Source organism: Rhinopithecus roxellana, chromosome 12 (genome assembly GCF_007565055.1).
Source record: "Rhinopithecus roxellana isolate Shanxi Qingling chromosome 12, ASM756505v1, whole genome shotgun sequence".
In the NCBI taxonomy this organism is placed as follows: Eukaryota; Metazoa; Chordata; class Mammalia; order Primates; family Cercopithecidae; genus Rhinopithecus; species Rhinopithecus roxellana.
Window position 1 is genome coordinate 8633779 of NC_044560.1, and position 20645 is coordinate 8654423.

Here is a 20645-nt window from a genome sequence, read left to right on the forward strand (position 1 = left end):
ACACGTTCTTGAAAGAAGCAAGAGAAATCAGGATTGATGAAGGAGCAACAAGACTTGGAAACATATTTGTCTCCGGGAAGAATCTTCTAGACCCTTTCAGGAAGCTGAAGGGAGAAGGTGCTCTTTCTCAGAGCCACTGCTTGAGCGCTTATGCATCCCATGGTGTGGTAACTGGGGTTGAACATGGGATTTCAAAACCAACCCAACAGGAAGGGCAGGGGAAGGTCTGAGTTGTCTTTTGGTGCCCTTGGGTCAGGTCTACCCGGCGCAACCTCTCCAAGCTCTTGATAACCAGTATTACAAGGTCAAGGAGGTCGCTAAATGTGAGCGCCACTGCCCTCTGCTGGAGGGACTGGCATCCTCCCAAGACCTGTATTTGGCTCCTGGTCAATGGGTCTTTACCTTTGCATCTGGGTCCCTTTGAGAAGCTGAAGAAAGCTATGGAGTCAAAGCAAACACGATATGCACTCATATATAAGATTTACATGGAATTTCAGGGATTCATGGACAGACCTTCTGAAACCCATCCATCCACCTCCCAGGTAAAGGTGTGGCTTTAGAAGCAGATAGACCTAAGTGCTACTTCAGAACTGAGACACCTACCCTTCCTCTGTAAGATGGAAAAAAACCAAGAAGAGGCTACCCAACCTATTTCTTGCCAAGAATGCCCTTCCCCCTACTTGAACTCCATGTTTAGAATTATTTTCTATACCTGTAGCCTCAGCACTTTGGGAGGCTGAGGTGGCATGATTGCTAGGGTTTAGGAATTCGAGATCAGCCTGGGCAATAAAGTGAAACCCTGTCTCTACAAAAAGAAAATTAGCTGTGTATGGTGGTGTGCACCTGTAGTCCCAGCTACTCAGGAGCCTGAGGTGGGAGGATCCCTTAAGCCCAGGAAGTTGAGGCTGCAGTGAGCTGAGAATGTGCTACTGCACTCCAGCCTGGGAGACAGAGTGAGATTCTGTCCCAAAAAATATGTTTTTTTTTTATGGAGTGCAGTGGCACAATCTTGGCTCACTGCACCTCTGCCTTCTGGATTCAAGTGATTCTCTCGCCTCAGCCACCTGAGTTAGCTGGGACTGCAGGCACGTGCCACCATACCTGGCTAATTTTTGTATTTTTAATAGTGATGGGGTTTTACCACCTTGGCCAGGCTGGTCTCAAACTCCTGACCTCAAGTGACCCGCCCACCTCGGCCTCCCAAAGCGCTGGGATTACAGGTAGGAGCCACTGTGCCTGGCTACTCTAATTTTTATTTATTTTATGTATTTATGTATGTATGTATTTATTTTTAGAGATGGAATCTTGCTGGGTTGCTGAGGCTGGGGTGCAGTAGTTATTCACAGATGTGATCGAAGTTCCCTACAGCCTCAAACCCCTGGGCTCCAGCAATCCTCCCGTCTCTCAGCTTCCTGAGTAGCTAGGACTACAGGCACATGCCACTGTGCCTGGCTTTCTAATTTGTTGTTGTTGTTGTTGTTGTTGTTGTTGAGGCAGTGTCTTGCTCTGTCACCCAGGCTGGAGTGCAGTGGTGCCATCAGAGCTCACTGCAGCTTCCACCTACTAGGCTCAAGCAATTCTCCCACCTCAGCCTCCTGCGTAGCTGGGACCACAGGCACGTGCCACCACTCCCAGCTAATGTTTTTTATTTTTTGTAGAGACAGGGTTTCTCATGTTGCCCAGGCTGGTCTTGGATTCCTGGGCTCAAGCAATCCGCCCACTTCAGCCTGTCAAAGTGCTGGGATTACAGGCATGAGCCACTGAGTCCAGTCTTGCTCTGTTGCCCAAGCTGGAGTGCAGTGGTGTGATCTTGGTTCACTGCAAGCTCTGCCTCCCGGGTTCATGCCATTCTCCTGCCTCAGCCTCCCAAGTAGCCGGGACTACAGGCGCCCGCCACCACTCCCGGATAATTTGTGTGTGTGTGTGTGTTTTTAGTGGAGACAGGGTTTCACCGTGTTAGCCAGGATGGTCTCGATCTTCTGACCTCATGATCCACCCGCCTTGGTCTCCCAAAGTGCTGGGATTACAGGTGTGAGCCACTGCGCCCGGCCCTTTTTTTTTTTTTTTTTTTTTTTAATGTGAGACTTGCTCTGTCAGCCAGGTTGGAGTACAGTGGCGCGATCTCAGCTCACTGCAACCTCCACCTCCTGGGTTCAAGCACTTCTCCTGCCTCAGCCTCCCAAGTAGCTGGTACTACAGGCGCACACCACTATGCCCAGCTAATTTTTTAATTTTATTTTTAGTAGAGACAAGGTTTCACCATGTTGGCCAGGCTGGTCTGGAACTCCTGACCTCAAGTGGTCCACTCACCTTGGCTTCCCAAAGTGCTCGGATTACAAGTGTGAGTCATGGAGCAGAGGCTCTAATTTTTAATTAACCAAACAGAACCAGGCAAGCGATAGCCAGTTACTCCATCATGGCTGAGTTCATATAATCCAGGTAAAAATCAAAGCTAACTTGACTGCAGTGGCTCATGCCTGTAATCTTAGCACTTTGGGAGACTGAGGCGGGAGGATCCCTTGAGCCCAGGAGTTTGAGACTAGCCTGAGCAACATGGAGAAACCCTGTCTCTACAAAAAATGCAAAAATTAGCCAGGCATGATAGCGCGCGCCTGTAGCTCCAACTACTTGGAGGGTTGAGGCAGGAGGATCACCTGAGCCTGCGAGGTCAAGGCTGCAGTTAGCCGTGATTGTGCCGCTGCACTCCAGCCTGGGCAACAGAGTGAGACCATCTCAAAAAAAAAAAAAAAAAGCCTGGGATTGCCCTGTTGTAGACACATATACACATATACAGGGTTTGGGCTGGCTTTTGAAGTATTCATACTCAAGCTTTACTGTTGTTTTTTGTTTGTTTGTTTGTTTGTTTTGAGACAGGCTCTGGCTTTGCCACCCAGGCTGGAGTGCAGTGGCACCATCTCAGCTCATTTCGACCTCCACCTCCTGGGCTCAAGTGATCCTCCCACCTCAGCCTCCCAAGTAGCTGGGAGTACAGGTGCACACCACCATGCCTGGCTAATTTTTGTGCTTTTTAGTAGAGAGGGGGGTTTTGTCATCTTGCCCAGGCTGGTCTGGAACTCCTGAGCTCAAGCGATCCATCTCCCTTGGCCTCCCAAACTGCACAGCACCTGGCCTCCAGGTATAATGTTTAAACTTTCACTGACTCACTCTAAAGCTCACATACTTAAATCCAAACTAATTCAGTGATGCTATTTGCCTCAAACTCGTGCTGTCTCACAAATCTATTTATGTGCACCTTTAAATGTGGGTAAATGTGAAAATTCCACCTTCAAACACACCTTTCCAAGCATTTCCTCAGCTCAAACTCTCTCTAAGGGTAATTTAAACACATACTGTACATGAGGCCACATTTAAACCCACTTTGGTTCTAACTCTCAAGCTTGTGTCCTACACTGAGACCTTCTGACCTCAAGGGTAGGGCCATATGAGAACATAGAACATCAGTTGAAGCTGGGCACAATGGCTCATGCCTATAATCCCAGCACTTTGGGAGGCCAAGATGGGTGGATCACTTGAGGTCAGGAGTTCAAGACCAGCCTGACCAACATGGTGAAACCCTGTCTCTACTAAAAATACAAAAATTAGCTGGGTGGGGTGGTGTGTGCCTGTAATCTCAGCTACTTGGGAGGCTGAGGCAGGAGAATCACTTGAACTCGGGAGGCAGAGGTTGCAGTGAGCCGAGATCACACACTGTACTCCAGCCTGGGTGACAAAGCAAGACTGTCTCAAAAAACAAATAAACAAACCAACAAACAAACCAAAAAACTACATCAGTTAAGCACCACTGAATACCTGCCATGGCTAATACTAAAGATGTAAAAAATAAAGAATTCTTGCTCCCAATTCATTCATTCAACAAATATTGATTAAATGCCTACAATGTACCAGACACTGCAAGGAACTAGCAATATAATAGTAACAGAACTGATGAAGTTCCTGCCTTCATGGAGCTTACAGTCTAGTGGGAGAAACAGCAGGTGTGGGAGGAGTAACAAATAGAGGAGATAATTGGAAACTGTGGTATGCAACATGAAGGAAACAGAGAGAAGTGGGGCTAGGGAGGGAATAGGGCAGGACAAGGACCTCTCATAGATGTTAGCAGTCAGGATCCTGACAGGAAACAGGTGGCACATTCAAACTGGGAAGTATTCATTCCTGAAGCACATGGGAGAAGAAACATAATACATTAATAAATATTTTAAAATGCAAAGGAAATGGAGGAGAGGCAGGGCACAGTGGCTCACACTTGCAATCCTGGCACTTTGGGAGGCCAAGGCAGGATGATCACTTGAGTCCAGGAATTCGAGACCAGTCTGGGCAACATAGGGAGACTCAGTCTCCACAAAAAATAAAAATAAAAAAATTACCCTGGAGTGGTGGCTTGCACCTGTGGTCCCAGCTACTTGGAAGGCTGAAGTGGGAGGATCACTTGAGCCAGGGAGGTTGAGGCTGCAGTGAGCCAAGATTGCACCACTGCCTTCCAATCTGGGTCAACAGAGTGAGACCCTGTCTCAGTAGATATAGATAGATAGATAGATAGATAGATAGATAGATAGATAGATAGATAATAGATAAGAGAGGCCGGGTGTGGTGGCTCACACCTGTAATCCCAGCACTTTGGGAGGCCAAGGCGGGCAGATCAACTGAGGTTAGGAGTTTAAGACCAGCCTGGCCAACATGGTGAAACCCTGTCTCTACTGAAAATTCAAAAAAAATTAGCCAGGCATGGTGGCATGCACCTGCAGTCCCAGCTACTCAGGAGGCTGAGGCAGGAGAATCATTTGACTTGGGAGGTGGAGGTTGCAGTGAGCCAAGACTGTGCCACTGTACTTCAACTTGGGTGACTCCATCTCAAATAAATAAATAAATAAATAAATAAATAAATAAATAAATAAAGGGGAAAAATGGATAGGAGTTTAATAAAAGGGCTATTTACAAGCAATGAGGAATAATGCAGTACCCTAGAGTTAGTAACAGTGGGAGCCCTTCCCAGCCTTAGACCTGAAGGTCCAAAGGGAGGCAGCAAGCACAGTCATGAGTCACTTAAATACAGGGATACATGCTGAGAAACATGCTGTTAGGCAACCTTGTCGTCATGCAAACATCATGGAGTATACTTCATGGTAGAGCCTACTACACACCTACACCATTGCTCCTAAGCTACAAACTGGTACAGCATGTTACTGTACTGAATACTGCAGGCAATTGTAGCACAATAGTAAGAGTGTACCTAAACATATCTAAACACCGAAAAAGTACAGTATAAATACAGTTTGTTTGTTTGTTTGAGATGGAGTCTCACTTTGTCACCCAGGCTGGAGTGCAATGGCACCGTCTCTACTCACTGCAACTTTCACTTCCTGGGTTCAAGTGATTCTCCTGCCTCAGCCTCCCGAATAGCTGGGATTATAGGCATGCACCACCACGACTAGATAATTTTCGTATTTTTAGTAGAGACGGATTTTCACCATGTTGACCAGGCTGGTCTCGAACTCCTGACCTCAGGTGATCCACTCGCCTTGGCCTCCCAAAGTGCTGGGATTACAGGCATGAGCCACCGTGCTCAACCATAAACATATATAAACATAGAAAAAGTACAGTAAAAATACAGTATTATAATCTTATGGGACCATCATTAGATTGCAGATGACAGAAACGTCATTATGTGGTGCATGACTTACTATACAGGAATCTGAAGAGGCTGAGCTTGGGGGCTCATGCCTATAACCCCATCACTTTGGAAGGCTGAGGCAGGGGAATCACTTGAGCCCAGCCTGGGCAACATGACAAAATCTGGTCTCTACCAAAAAAAAAAAGTCAAGTGTGGTGGTGGCTTATGCCTATAATCTCAGGTACTCGGGAGGCTGAGGTGGGAAAATTGCTTGAGCCTGGAAAGTGGAGGTTGCAGTGAGCCAAGATCGTGCCACTGCACTCCAGCCTGGGCAACAGAGTGAGACTCTGACTAAAAAAAAAAAAAAAAGAATCTAAAGAGGTGAGTCCACAGAAAGGCCCACCTAACAAGACAGGCGTGGCTACATGTGTAGAACCAGCAGTTAACAGGAGAGTAGAGACTGGGGTGCAGCTCTCATGATCTCCAATCCAGAGTGCTCCCTGCTGTATTAGTTCTCTCGTGCTGTCATAACAAAGGATCACAAACTGGGTGGCTTTGAAACAACAGAATTATACTGTCTCAGTTCCGACGGCTGGAAGGCCAAAGTCAAGGTGTCAGCAGGACTGATTCCTTTAGTGGGGCTCAGAGAGAGCATCTGTTCCATGCCTTTCTCCTGGTGCCTGGTGCTTGCTGGTGATTCGTGGTCTTCTTTGGCTTATAGCCACATAAGCCAAATTGTCTGCCTGTGTTGTCACAGGGCCATCTTCTCTGTGTCTGTTTCTGTGTCTCTTCTTCTTTTCTTATAGGGACACCAGTCTTTTTGGTTTAGTGTGCATCTCACTCCAGTATGAGTGAATCTTTTTTTTTTCTTTTTTTTGAGACAGGGTCTCACTGTCACCAGGCTGGAGTGCAGTAGTAGTGGTGCGATCTTAGCTCACTGCAACCTCTGCCTCCTAGGCTCAAGTGATCCTCCCACCTCAGCTTCCCAAGAAGCTGGGACTACAGGCATGCACCACCACACCTGGCTAATTTTTAAAATTTTTTGTACAAACAAGGTCTCACTATATTGCCCAGGCTAGTCTCAAACTCCTAGACTCGAGTGATCCTCTCACTTTGGCCTCCCAAAGTGCTGGGATTATAGGTGTGAGCCACAGCGCCTGGCCTAATTTTAACTAATTACATTTTTTTTTTTTTTTTGGACATAGAGTTTTGCTTTTGTTGTCCAGGATAGAGTACAGTGGTGCAATCTCAGCTCACTACAACCTCTGCCTCCTGGGTTCATGCCATTCTTCTGTCTCAGTCTCCATAGTAGTTGGGATTACAGGTGCCTGCCACCATGCCCAGCTAATTTTTATATTTTTAGTAGAGATGGAGTTTCACCATGTTGGCCAGGGTGGTCTCGAACTCCTGGCCTCAGGTGATCCGCCCGCCTTGGCCTCTCAAAGTGCTGGGATTACAGGCATGAGCCATCACACCGGCCAACTAATTACATTTTCAACAACCCTATTTCCAAATGAGGCCACATTGTGAGGTTCTAGGAAGGACATAAATTTGGGGGGACACTAACCCAGCACACCTTCCTCAAGTTGGCAAGGCATTACTTTAGCAAAATGTCTCTGTCAATTTCTCTTCTCTTTCAGGGCCCCTTTGATTTGATTGGAATCCCCCAGTCCTGCTACATTATATATTCAGAGTACACGACTGGTAGCTCACTCACAGGAAGGAGCAAGCACTACCCCAGTGAGATAGTACTATACACCTACCAGACTGGCAACAATACTAAAGTATCATTACAACCCAACTGTTGGTGAGGACATAGAGTAACAGGAATGGTCATATGCTGCTGGGGACAATGTAAATTGGTACAATCACTTTGGGATAAAGTTCGGCAGTACCAAGTGAAGCTGAAGTATGCATACCCTATTGCCCTCCTGACTTACACATTCTATAAAAATATATGCCAGTTGAGCTGGGCGTGGTGGCTCACACCTGTAATCCCAGCACTTTGGGAGGCTGAGAATGGTGGATCCCTTGAGCCCAGGAATTTGAGACTGGTCTGGGCAACATAGCAAAACCATGTCTCCACAAAAAAAATACAAAAATTAGCCAGGGATGGTGGCATGCATCACCTGTGGTTCCAGCTACTCAGAAGGCTGAGGTAGGAGGATTGCCTAAGCCTGAGAGGTCGAGGCTGCAGTAAGCCTACTATGTCACTGCACTGCAGCCTGGGTAACAGAATGAGACCCTGTCTGTATATATATAAATCCCAATGTGTATCGGGATAGTCACAGAAGAATGAGAAGACTTGTTGGCAATAGTCTCAAGCTGCAACCAGGCACAGTGGCTCACCTCTGAAGTCCCAGCACTTTGGGAGGCCAAGGTGGGCGGATCACTTGAGGTCAGGAATTTCAGCCTGGCTAACATAGCTGAATCCCGTCTCTACTAAAAATACAAAAATTAGCTGGGCATGGTGGCAGGCGCCTGTGGTCCCAGCTACTCAGGAGGCTGAGGCAGGAGAATCGCTTGAACCTGGGAGGTGGAGGTTGTAGTGAGCCGAGGTCACGCCACTGCACTCTAGCCTGGGTGACAGAGGGAGACTCAGACTCAAAAAAAAAAAAAAAAAAAAAGCCTCAAGCTAGAAACAACCCAAATATCCATGGACAGTAGACTAAATACATCATGGACAGGATATAATGGAATATGAGATAGCAATGAAAAAGAACGAACTATAGTTACATACAAAAGCATGGATACTAATGAGGAACAGAAGCTGAATACCATAACATATAGACTGTATGATTCCAGTTAAGCAAAGTTCAAAATTAGGCAAAATTAAACTACATTTTTTAAGGATCTATAACCAGGTAGTAACACTTAGAGAAAAACAAGGAAATGAATAACACGAAAGTCAAGACATCCCGGGTGCTGTGGCTTACTTCTATAATACCAGCACTTTGGGAGGTTGAGATGGGAGGATCACTTGAGCCCAGGAGTTCATGACCAGCCTGGGCAGTATAGCAAGTCCCTGTCTCTACAAAAAGTAAAAAGCAAAAAATTAGCCAGGCATGCTGGCACGTGCCTGTAGCCCCAGCTACTTGGGAGTTGGAGGCAGGAGGCTTCGAGGCTACAGTAAGCCTTGATTGCACCACTGCACTCCAACCTGGGTAACAAAGTGATACTCTGTCTGGGCAAAAAAAAGTCGAGATAGTGGTTATGCTATCCTCCCTTGGCAAGGAAGGAGCAGTTTGGATCTGGTGAAGGACATGCAGAGAAGAGGCTTCTGGGGTGCTAGTAATGTTCATTTGAGAACAATTTGTTAAGCTGTATTTATGTTTTCAGCTCTTTTCTTTTGAGATAGGGTCAAGCTCTGTTGCTCAGGCTGAAGTGCAGTGGCGTGATCATAGCTCATTGCAACCTTGAACTCCTTTACTCAAACAATCCTCTGAACTCAGCCTCCCATCACCACACCTGACTAATTTTTAATTAATTAATTAATTAATTTTTTTGAGGCAGGGTCTCACTCTGTCACCCAGGCAGGAGTGCTCTGATGTGATCACGGCTCATTGCACCTCAACCTCCTGGTTCAAGGTATCCTCCCACCTCCAAGCTATCCTCCCGCTTCCCTTTTTGATTTTTTTTGTAGAGACAAGGTCTCACTATATTGTTCAGGCTGGTCTCGAACTCCAGGACTCAAGAGATCCTCCAACTTTGGCCTCCCAAAGTGTTGGGATTACAGGCATGAGCCACCGCACCTGGCCATGTTCCTAGCACTTTTCTGAATGCTTGGAATATTTCATACATACACATACATTAAAAAGGGAAGGGGGTCCCTGGGCTTTGGAACCAAACAAAGCAGCTGTGTAGTAGATTTTTGACTCTGAACACCTTCCTGAAGGGATAAAATGATATAGGACCCCTCTTGGAAAAAGAAGATATGAAATACAACAATAACAAAAAAAGTGACTCTTCTTTAAGAAAGAAATTAGGGTTTTTTCTTTTCTTTCTTTCTTTCTTTTTTTTTTTTTTTTTTTTTTTTTTTTTTTTTTTTTTTTTGTTGGACAGAGTCTTGCTCTGTCACCCAGGCTGGAATACTGTGGCATGATCACAGCTCACTACGACCTTGACCTCCTGGGCTCAAGTGATCCTCCTGCCTCAGTCTCCCATCTAGCTGGTACTCCAGGTGTGCACCACCACACTCAGCTATATGTTTTTATTATTTATAGAGACAGGGTTTCCTTATGTTGCCCAGGTTGGTCTTGAACTCCTGGGCTCAAGTGATCCTCCTGCCTCAGTCTCCCATCTAGCTGGTACTCCAGGTGTGCACCACCACACTCAGCTATATGTTTTTATTATTTATAGAGACAGGGTTTCCTTATGTTGCCCAGGTTGGTCTTGAACTCCTGGGCTCAAGTGATCCTCCCACTTTGGCCTCCCAAAGTGCTCAGATTACAGGCATAAGCCACTGCACGCAGCCTAAGAAATTCATTTTTAATTGAGGAAAAACCATGAAGAAAATCACTGGCATCTAAAAGACCTTTATTTATGCAGGTGCTGTGGTATAGAACATTCTAATCTGTGATGTTAAGGAAGCTGAATTTTCAACCTAGTAGACTAAACAAAGAGTTTATGTTTAGTTGATTAACCAGTTGAGGCTAAAGTCTAGCCTATTTAAGTGACAGTCTTTGGTTTTTTATTTTTCTTCAAGACAGTGTAAAAAGATGTTGGCTTTCTTCCTCTTACAGGAGTCTGTCTTTACTCATTTGAAATGTAAACTATCTTTGTGAAACCTGTTCCAGACAATTAAGAGTAGTGCTATAATAATAATGAATTACAGAATTCCAATTAGAAGCCAAGCACTATTTTAGGCAGTTTGTAGCTACTAAATCAGTTTGGGCTGGGTGTGGTGGCTCACACCTATAACCTCAACACTTTGGAAGGCTGAGGTGAGAAGACTGCTTGAGCCCAGGAGTTTGAGACCAGCCTGGGCAATATGGTGAAACCCCATCTTTACAAAACATACACAAATCAGCCAGGTGTGATGGTGTGCACCTGTAGTCCCAGGTACTGGGGAGGCTGAGGTAGGAGGATCACTTGAGCCTGGGAGGTGGAGCTTGCAGTGTGCAAGATTACGCCACTGCAATCCAGCCTGGGTGACAGAGAGAGACTCTGTCTCTAATAACAATAATTATAATAAAAAAAATTTAGCAGGCCAGGTGGTATGTGCCTGTCATCCTAACTACTTGGGAGACTGAGGTGGGAGAATTCCTTGAGCCCAGGAGTTCGAGGCTACAGTGATCTATGATAGTGTCACTGCACTCCAGTCTGAGCAACAGAATGAGATTTTGTCTCTAAATAACATAAATAAATCAAATACTTTGACATGTCACTATCATCCTCTGAGTACTTTCTTATCTTTATTATATTAAATATCATGAGGTCATACTGACACCTTCAATTCCAATCCAACAGCACAGAGTTCTTTCTAGCTTTCCTCCTTTCCATGTTTGTAACCCCAGCAATGAGAAACCTATTTTTAATCTTTTTGAATGTAACTAAGTTTATAATGAGTGTATTGCTGGGTTTTTTTAAAAAAATATTTTCCCCCACTTGTATTAATCTTTGTTCTTCAAGAAGAACAAAAACGCCAGCGTTTTCATTCATTTTATTCAACCAACAAATATTTATCAAGCAGATACTATGTGTGAGATCATCTTATAGGGCTAGGGATATAGCTGTGAACAAAACATTGTATTGGGGAAGGAATGGTGGGGAAAGAGAACAATAGAAAGAAGGCTAGGAAATGGGAAAGCTGGGATCTGCGCCCAGAGAGCCTGGCTCCAGATTCATGCTATCGCATCTGCCTCTGATTGCTTTTGTATTATGCTCTCTACCTTCTGCAAGAGTTTACAACTCTGTTGAATCCAATAAAAATGCCTTTGTCAGTTTTAAATCTAGACGATGTGGAGCTTTGTGCATCTTCTGTGTTGTTTAACTTCTCAGAGACTCAGTTTCCAAATCTGAAAACGAAGATACTAATCTCAACCTGCTGTGAGAATAAATGAAGTTATGCAAAGTGCCTGGAGCTATTTATGACACACCGTAGGTATTATTTATTTAGAGACAGGGTCTCGCTCGGTCGCGCAGGCTGGAGTGCAGTGGCACCATCACGGTTCCCTACAGCCTTGACCTCCCGGGCTCAAGTTATCCTCCTGCCTCGGTCTCCCAAAGTGGATTACAGGAATGAGCCACTGCACCCAGCCATGTCATAGGTATTTTAGTTAAGTTTATTTTCCTTTTCTTTTTTAACACAAATGTTACACTATACAGTTTCCCCAGAACAGGGACTTTTTCTCTTTCTGATTAATTAAATCATTTTTCATGTATTTATTCCATTTTATGTTCATTCGACAAGCATTTATTGAGAATCCAATATATACCAAGCCCTCTGCTAAGCATTAGGGACACAGAAATGGCACAGCCTCCATTCTCAACTTGCTCACAGTCAAAATCCAAAAGACACACAAATAATTATTAAAATTATAAATAATCATTAAAAACATAAATCATCTGATAAGTGGCTCTGATGAGAATTAGGAGAAGGGGCCGGGCATGGTGGTTCATGCCTATTATAATCCTAGCACTCTGGGAGGACAAAGTGGGAGGATGGCTTGAGCCCAGGAGTTCAAGAGCAGCCTGGGCAGCATAGCAAAACCTCACCTCTATAAAAAAGGAAAAGCAAAGAAAAATTTAAAGAATAAGAATAGGCCGGGCGCGGTGGCTCGAGCCTGTAATCCCAGCACTTTGGGAGGCCGAGACGGGCAGATCACGAGGTCAGAAGATAGAGACCATCCTGGCTAACACGGTGAAACCCTGTCTCTACTAAAAAATACAAAAAACTAGCCAGGCGAGGTGGCGGGCGCCTGTAGTCCCAGCTACTCAGGAGGCTGAGGCAGGAGAATGGCGTAAACCCAGGAGGCGGAGCTTGCAGTGAGCTGAGATCGCGTCACTGCACTCCAGCCTGGGCGACAGAGCAAGACTCCGCCTCAAAAAAAAAAAAAAAAAAAAAAAAAAGAATAAGAATAATAGGGTTGGGCACAATGGCTCATGCCTGTAATCCCAGCACTTTGGGAGGCCGAGGCGGGTGGATCACCTGAGGTCAGGAGTTCGAGACCAGCTTGGCTAACATGGTGAAACCCCATCTTTACTAAAAAGACGAAAATTAGCTGGGGGTGGTGGCACGTGCCTGTAATCCCAACTACTCAGGTGGCTGAGACAGGAGAATCACTTGAACCTGGGAGGCAGAGGTTGCAGTGAGCTGAGATCACGCCATTGCACTCCAGCCTGGGTGACAGAGCAAGACTTTGTCTCAAAATAATAATAATAATAATAATATTATTATTATTTTAAAAAATTGAGAACTAGGAGAAGGGAAGGGTGGTCATAGAAGTTATCTTGAAGGAAGAGGCTGTCATAGCAAGGTCTGGTACAACAGAATTTTGCTGTCAAAGTTGCAAATAATAAATAGGTGAACGATGCCTGTAATCCTAGCACTTTGGGAGGCCGAGGTGGGTGGATCACTTGAGGCCAGGAGTCAAGACCAGCCTGGCCAATATGGCGAAATCCCATCTCTACTAAAAAAATACAAAAAGTTAGCCAGGCGTGGTGGTGGGTGCCTGTAATTCCAGCTACTTGGGAGGCTGACGCAGAAGAATTGCTTGAACCCAGGAGGCGGAGGTTGCAGTGAGCCGAGATCGCGCCACTGCACTGCAGCCTGGGTGACAGAGCACGACTCTGTCTCAATAAATAAATAAACAAATAAATAGGTGAATAAATCCAATTCAGTCCAACAAATATTTTGTAGAAGACCCTACTATTCAAGGCATTGTGCTCTGACTGGAAGTATGAAGACAAAGCGGCAACTTCTAGTTCTACTAGCAGATAACATCTACAACCAGATGTTTCAGTACTAGGTAGAGAATTCAATGTAGGTAGGCAGACTAGTGGGACAATGAGAAGAGGAAGGCAGCTCTAAGCTCTATCTGCCTAGGCTTTGTAGAATCAGTGCAGTGTTGAAGCTTGGATAGATCCGGTGTATGAATGGGAGTCACTGACAGCTTTTTTTTTCTTTTCTTTTCTTTATTTGCAATAGGTTCTCACTCTGATGCCCAGGCTGGAGTGCAGTGGCATGAACATGGCTCAATGTAGCCTCCACTTCCTGGGCTCAAGTGATCCTCCCACCTCAGCCTCCCAAGTAACTGGGACTAAACGTGCACATCACATTAGCCTGGCTAATTTTTAAACTTTTTTTGTAGAGACAGGAGTCTCACTATGTTGCCTAGGCTGGTCTTGAACTACTGGCCTCAAGCAATCCTCCTGCCTCAGCCTCCCAGAGTGTTGGGATTACGGATGTGAGCCACTGCTCTCGGCCTTCATTGACAGCTTCTAATCAGAGGCATAACATGGTCAGATTTATATTTGTTGGTAGGATGGAAGACTAAAATCAATGACACTAGCCAGTAGGCTGGATATACAATCTCTCTTGATAGCTGTGGGCATTTGGTTTCAGGGTCTTGCAGTTACCAAAATGCAGGATGCTCAAGTCCCATCTATAAAATGGCACAGTATTTGCATACGACCTACACATATGCTTGCATACCCTTTTTAAAAATTACTTATTTTTTTTTTAAGAGATGAAGTCGAATTCCTAGTCTCAAGCAATCCTCCCATCTCAGCTTCCCAAGTAGCTGGGACTATAGATGCATGCCACTGCGCTGGCTCCCATATACTTTAAATCATCTCTAGATTACTTATAATACCTAATACAATGTAAATGCTACGTAAATAGTTGCACTGAATTTTAAATTTTGTATTACTTTTTATTTGATTAAAAATATTTCTGGTCCATGGTTGGTTAAATCCATGGATGCAAAGCCCATAGATACAGAAGGTACCGTGTGTGTGTGTGTGTGTGTGTGTGTGTGTGTAAATATATACGTGGATAGGAGGCCTGAGGTAGACGTTTTACCTGGAGATACAATTTGGCAGTGTTTGCAATTACTCAGGGGGAGTCTGTAGAGTGAAAAGAGAATTGATGTAAGCTTGCGAACCAACATTCCTTAAACAGCGGGCAGAGAAAACGCAGCGCTGGAGGAAACCAAAAGACAACAGCAGATGGGGAGAAGAGGAAAGAGTAGCGTTACCGGGACTGAAACGAATAGAGGAGGAGCCGGGGAGGATCGGAGGGAGGGACAATTGTGTGGAATGCGGTACAGAGGTCAGAAAACCGTCCATTTCATTTGGCGGTAGGTGACCTTTCCCAGAGCAGTTTCGGTGTTAGTGGTTCAGGCGGGAATTCCAATGCAAGAAACCAGCGAACGAATGAGAGAGTGAGTAGGGAAAGTGAAGGTGAGTACGTTAGCGAATTAGCGAATAAATCAAGTCTGTGCCCTCTCTTGCCCGGGGAATTTCCAGGGCCAATGTCGCACTTTGGTGCGGAGGAAAGGCCTGGAAACGGCTCGGGGTGACGCCTAGGAAACTGCCAGCCTTGCAACCCATAGGCTCAGCCCCAAGGTCAGGGTCACCTCGAGCTTCCAGGCAACTCGTCACCTTGACGACCAACTGAAAAAACCGGAAGGGATGGAAGCAGCGGATCATCTCGCGATATCTGGAACGTCTGCGCCGGCCTTCCTGACCTGGGACTTGTTTCCAGCTCTCGCGAGATTTGAAGGGGTCGGAGCGCGGGGGCCGGCCGAGAGGAAAGCTGGAGGCGCAGGTGGGGAACATGTCGGAGTCGGAGCTCGGCAGGAAGTGGGACCGGTGCCTGGCAGATGCGGTCGTGAAGATAGGTAAGGGGCTTCTCGCCCGTGCGGGCCCGGCCGGTAGCCCAGCTGTTGTCTGCAGGCTGCGCTGCCCCGGAGGAAGGAAGGAAAGCCCCACGGGAAGTCAGGCCGCTTGGCCTTTTCCGGCCCCTCCGGCCAGGGCGAGCCGCCCGTTCCCAGGCGGGCGGTTACTCGGGCGGCGCATACAGACCCGAGGAGCCGGAGCAGCCGCCTGGCTGCGGGGTGGAGTTGCAGCCCCGAGGAGGTGGTAGGGGTTGGCAGGTGGCAGGACAGTCGCAGAGCTCTTGAGTGGAAGACAGTGTCGGGGCACACCCTCGTGCCGGAGCCGCGGGGTTCTCCTCCTGGGTGGTGCATCCCCCGGCACGCAGCGGGGTACCGGCTTAGGAGGCCACGCTGCTTCCCCGCGGAAATCAAAGTGCCTTCTGCAGAAGGTCACCTGGAGCATTTCATAGACACCGCCAGGCCCTGATGCAAGTTGCTGTCGTTTCCGACTTGCCACCTGATTTATTTGAGTCGGAGTAGTCTGGGGCCTGAACTTAGAGACAGAGGGGTGATGATCTGGAGAGAACTGCGCTGAAAAGTAAGAAGTTGTTCACGTTCAGTCCTTAATGGAACTCTGCATAGTCCTTTAACACGTGCTCAGTGACGGCACAGATTATGAAGTCACTGTATGGCGGGGAGGAGAGAGGAAACTCGTTTATTGAGCGTATATGGTCTTCATTGTGCGAAATAATCTTTTTACAGGCTATGAAATGGAGAGTCAGGTGAAGGAATTTGCCCACGGTTATAGCTAACAAATGGCAAAATTAGGGATTTAACCTAGGTTTTCTGGGGTCAAGTCCTGTGCTCTTTCTTTGATATTAATTTTTGTTACCCAAATGTGATGTTTTTGTGTGGTAATCTTAGGGTATTTAAGAGGATTTAGGATTGTGTCTTTGAATGAAAACATTGAGGAATAAGATTGTACGCTCCATGAGAGCAGGGATGTTTTCTGGTTTAGTCACTGCCCCATCCCCAGCCCCTGAAAGAGTACTTAATAAAAGTTGTTGAGAGTGAGTCAATAAATGAAACAACTTACCAGTTAACATTTCACCTCTGAATTCAGCACTTGCAGTCAAGTGATTTGACGCAAGTTATTTAACTTTTCTGTGCCTGATTCCTATTTGGAAATTGGCAGTAATAATTATTACTATCTCATAGAGTCGTTGGGAGGATTAAATTAGTGAATTCGTGTACAGGCTTGAATATGGATCACTTAGGAATGGGTTATTTTGGAAGCAACTAAACAGCCACTTTTGTTTTGTTACTGTTAACAGCTTGCAGTTCAGAGAGAAGACTTAACACCTAGATATGAAATGACCAAAGTAGTTACTAGGCAATGTCATGTAGTTAAGAAAGGGCTTTGAGCTGGGCGAAGTGGCTCAGGCCTGTTATCCCAGCACTTTGGGAGGCCGAGTTGGGAGGATTGCCTGAGATCAGAAGTTGGAGACCAGCCTGGGAAACAAAGTGAGACCCTTATTTAAAAAAAAAAAAAATAAGAAGGGGCTTTGGAGGTAGACAGAGCCGAGTTTGAATTATCCACTTGCTCTTCTCGCCCGTCCTTACTAATTTTGTAGCTTTGGGTAAAGTCTCTTTCTCAACTACGAAGTGGTGATAAAAAGAAATTTACCTGAAAGTATAAGAAAAGTAAAGGACAGAAAAATACATAAGCTACTTAGCACAGTGCCTGGCGCTTTATGTATACAGTAAACGGTAGTCATAGTAACTGGGTTTTAAAGTTTTTGTTTAGTTTTAAAGTTTATTTTGTTTTATTTCTATTTATTTTTAATTAACTGACTTTTTTTTTTTTTTTGAGGCGGAGTCTCGCTCTATCGCCCGGACTGGAGTGCAGTGGCCAGATCTCAGCTCACTGCAAGCTCCGCCTTCCGGGTTTACGCCATTCTCCTGCCTCAGCCTCCCGAGTAGCTGGGACTACAGGCGCCCGCCACCTCGCCCGGCTAGTTTTTTTGTATTTTTAGTAGAGACGGGGTTTCACCGTGTTAGCCAGGATGGTCTCGATCTCCTGACCTCGTGATCCGCCCGTCTCGGCCTCCCAAAGTGCTGGGATTACAGGCTTGAGCCACCGCGCCCGGCCTAACTGACTTTTTTTTATAGAGGCAGGGTCTCCCTATGTTGTCCGGGTTGGTCTCTTAACTCCTGAGCTCAAGCGATCCTCCTGCCTCAGCCTCCCAAAATGCCAGGATTACAGGCATGAGCCAGTGCGCCACACTTATAATAGTTGTTTTTTTATTTTTTGAAATGGGTCTCTCTCACCCAGGCTGGAGTGCAGTGGTGGGATCTCGGCTCACTGCAACCCCCGTCTCCTTGGGCTCAAGTGATCCTCCCACCTCAGCCTCCCAAGTAGCTGGGACTGTAGGTCCCCGGCCACCATGCTCAGCTATTTTTGTGTTTTTTTTTTTTTTTGGTAGAGACGGTGTTTTACTGTGTTCCTCAGGCTGGTCTGAAACTTCTGGGCTTAAGTGATCTGGCCTCCTCAGCCTCCCAAAGTGCTGGGATTACAAGCTTGAGCCACTGCACCCAGTCAGTGGTTGATATTAATATTATTGTGCTACTCAAGACCACGTGAGGCAGTGAATAGTGTCACTCTGTCTCTCATGTGTGGAACATTAGTAGGGGTGCGTCATATACATGTGGAGTAATTAAATGAGGCAAGGTAATGTACGATCTCAGGTATAAATTGAAATGAATGATTCAGACTCTTTTTTTTTTTTTTTTTTTTTATTATACTTTAAGTTCTAGGGTACATGTGCATAACGTGCAGGTTTGTTACATATGTATACTTATGCCATGTTGGTGTGCTGCACCCATCAACTCGTCAGCACCCATCAATTCATCATTTATATCATGTATAACTCCCCAATGCAATCCCTCCCTCCTCCCCCCCAGACTCTTGCTCTAGGTTTGTATATTAAGTGACTGAAGAGATGGGCTGAGGTCATTCAATAAGACTCTTATTGACCTTTGTAGAATGGCTTGGGATTGAATAGTCAGGTAGGATGGAAGAAGAACTTGACAAAAGCCACGTTGGATTTTCATGAGGAGTAAATTGAAGCGCAGAGGTTAAATAGCCAGAAGTGGAGGAGCTCGGGTTAGAACCCAGACATCCTAATTTCAGTGCAGAGAGGCTGGTTTAGGTGGAGTCAGAACTGTGAAATGTCTTAGAGATACTCCATTTTATCTTGGAGGTGTTTGAGTTGACTGTTGACTTTTTCACATGCATTCTGCATATTCAACACCTCTGCCTTAAAAATCTATTGCTTCCAGGGCTCACTAGGCATAGGCTGGTGGGTGATCTGGGATGGTTTCAAGCAACAAATATTTATTGAGCTATGGGTCAGTCAGCGGGCAAATAGAGAGGCATAAGACATTTCACTGCCGTCAACAGGGAATTGATGTAATATATTAGGTTGCCATTTAAAAAAAAATTGGCAAAGACCGCAGTTACTTTTGCACCAACCTAGTAAATGAAATTTTAGCATGATTGTTCTGGCAGAATGAATTTGGAGCAGAGGAAACTAGCAGTACTGTGATTGTGAGGTGATAAAAGTCTGACCTGTTAGACTGGAATAAATGGGCATATTTGAGAAGTTTCAAACTTTTTCCCATCTGTGAAATAAGGGAGTTGTCCTGTTGGTGATGGGCTGAGAGAGAGGGCAGAAGAGAGAAGCAGCAAGGGAGGCTTTAGTCTGAGTTGGCTTTGAGACGATGAAAGTGGACGCTCTTCTACAGTGAATGTGTTGCTTCCTGTTTTCTCTGGGTGGTGAGGTTCTGGAACTCCTTAAACCTCATTGGCTGCTTGCTTTTCTGGTATTTCAAAATGGAGATAGAGACTCAGGGAATGGCAGCCTGTGGTAATATAGGTAAGAGGTTTGGTGGAAGATACAGACAGGAAGAAAAGGCCAATGCAGGCTTTCCGCTCCATCTTTATAATTTCATTGTGGGTTTTTGTTGTTTTTGAGACAAGGTCTCATTGTGTCACCCAGTCTGGAGTGCTGTGGTGCAATCACGGCTCACCACAGCCTCGACCTCCAGAGCTCAGGCGATCCTCCCACTTCAGCCTTCTGAGTAGCTGGGACTGTGGGTATGCACCACCACACCTGTCTAACTTTTGTATTTTTTGTAGAGATGGGGTTTCACCATGTTGCCCAGGCTGGTCTTGAACTCAGGGTCCAAACGATCCACCTACCTTGGCCTCCCAACGTGCCGGGATTACAGGCATAAGCCACCACACCTGATCCATCTTGATAATTTCATACTCTGGCTTGGCACAGACTGAAGGGAAGCCATGGTGAATGCACAGCAGCTTCTGTGAGTCCTTCTCTGTTTGGTTGTCTTATACCTAAAGTGTTTTGCTTCCAGGGTTCACCAGGGTTATTTTCCCACTAGTTTGCTGTAAGATGACTATTGTAATCACTCCTGTTTAGCATAGGTGTTGTATAGCTGAGTTAAGTAGCTTTCTTAAGCCTGTGCTTTAGGGAGTGGTCGCTTAAAAAAAGTATTCTTCAAGGATCTTTTCACCCTGAAGCTTGAATCTTAATAAAACTTACCATATGATTTTGTCCTGTAGGAAGAGATACATTTATTTATAAACACTCTTGCCCCCATTACTGTCTTAAGAAAAGCAATTCTAGGCCAGGCACAGTGGCTCGTGCCTATAATCCCAGCACTTTGGGAGTCTGAGGTGGGAGGATCACTTGAGCCCAAGAGGTCGACACCAGCCTGGGCAACATAGTTAGACCCCATTGCTGCAAAAAATATATATATTAGCTGGGTGTGGTAGCATACACCTGTGGTACCAGCTACTTGAGAGGCTTGAGCCTAGAGATTGAGGCTGCAGTGTGCTGTGATCACACCACTGCACTCCAGCCCGGATGACAGTGACAGAGCAAGACCTTTTCTCAAAAAAAAAAAAGAAGAAGAAGAAAAGCAGTTATATTTTACCTGTTTATTCGGGTTTTAAAACCTCTATTTATTTTGTATCAAATAGTGTGGAAGAATAGGTGATTTCTAGTATGGTTTGAACTGATAAATTAAGCCCACGGATCCGGAAACAGCAGCAAAAATTAAAACCCATGTCTCTCTCTTCGTGGAAGGCAGGTCTCAGTGATGGGCACAGT

The 20645-nt window shown here is 45.6% G+C and overlaps 1 protein-coding gene across 2 annotated transcripts in view; it reads left to right on the forward strand.

Moving 5' to 3' along the window:
* The first annotated feature begins 14926 nt into the window (after positions 1–14926).
* The window catches only part of MICOS10 (mitochondrial contact site and cristae organizing system subunit 10), a 31999-nt gene continuing 26280 nt past the window's right edge, over positions 14927–20645 (forward strand). The window contains exons 1-2 of one of the 2 annotated variants that reach the window (XM_010385548.2): positions 14927–15034; positions 15339–15474. In XM_010385548.2, coding sequence (XP_010383850.1) covers positions 15411–15474 — 64 coding nt within the window. In that variant the 5' untranslated portion in view covers positions 14927–15034; positions 15339–15410. Of the gene's footprint in view, positions 15035–15323; positions 15475–20645 lie in introns of those variants that run through there. The other variant, XM_030942984.1, reaches the window with a different exon arrangement.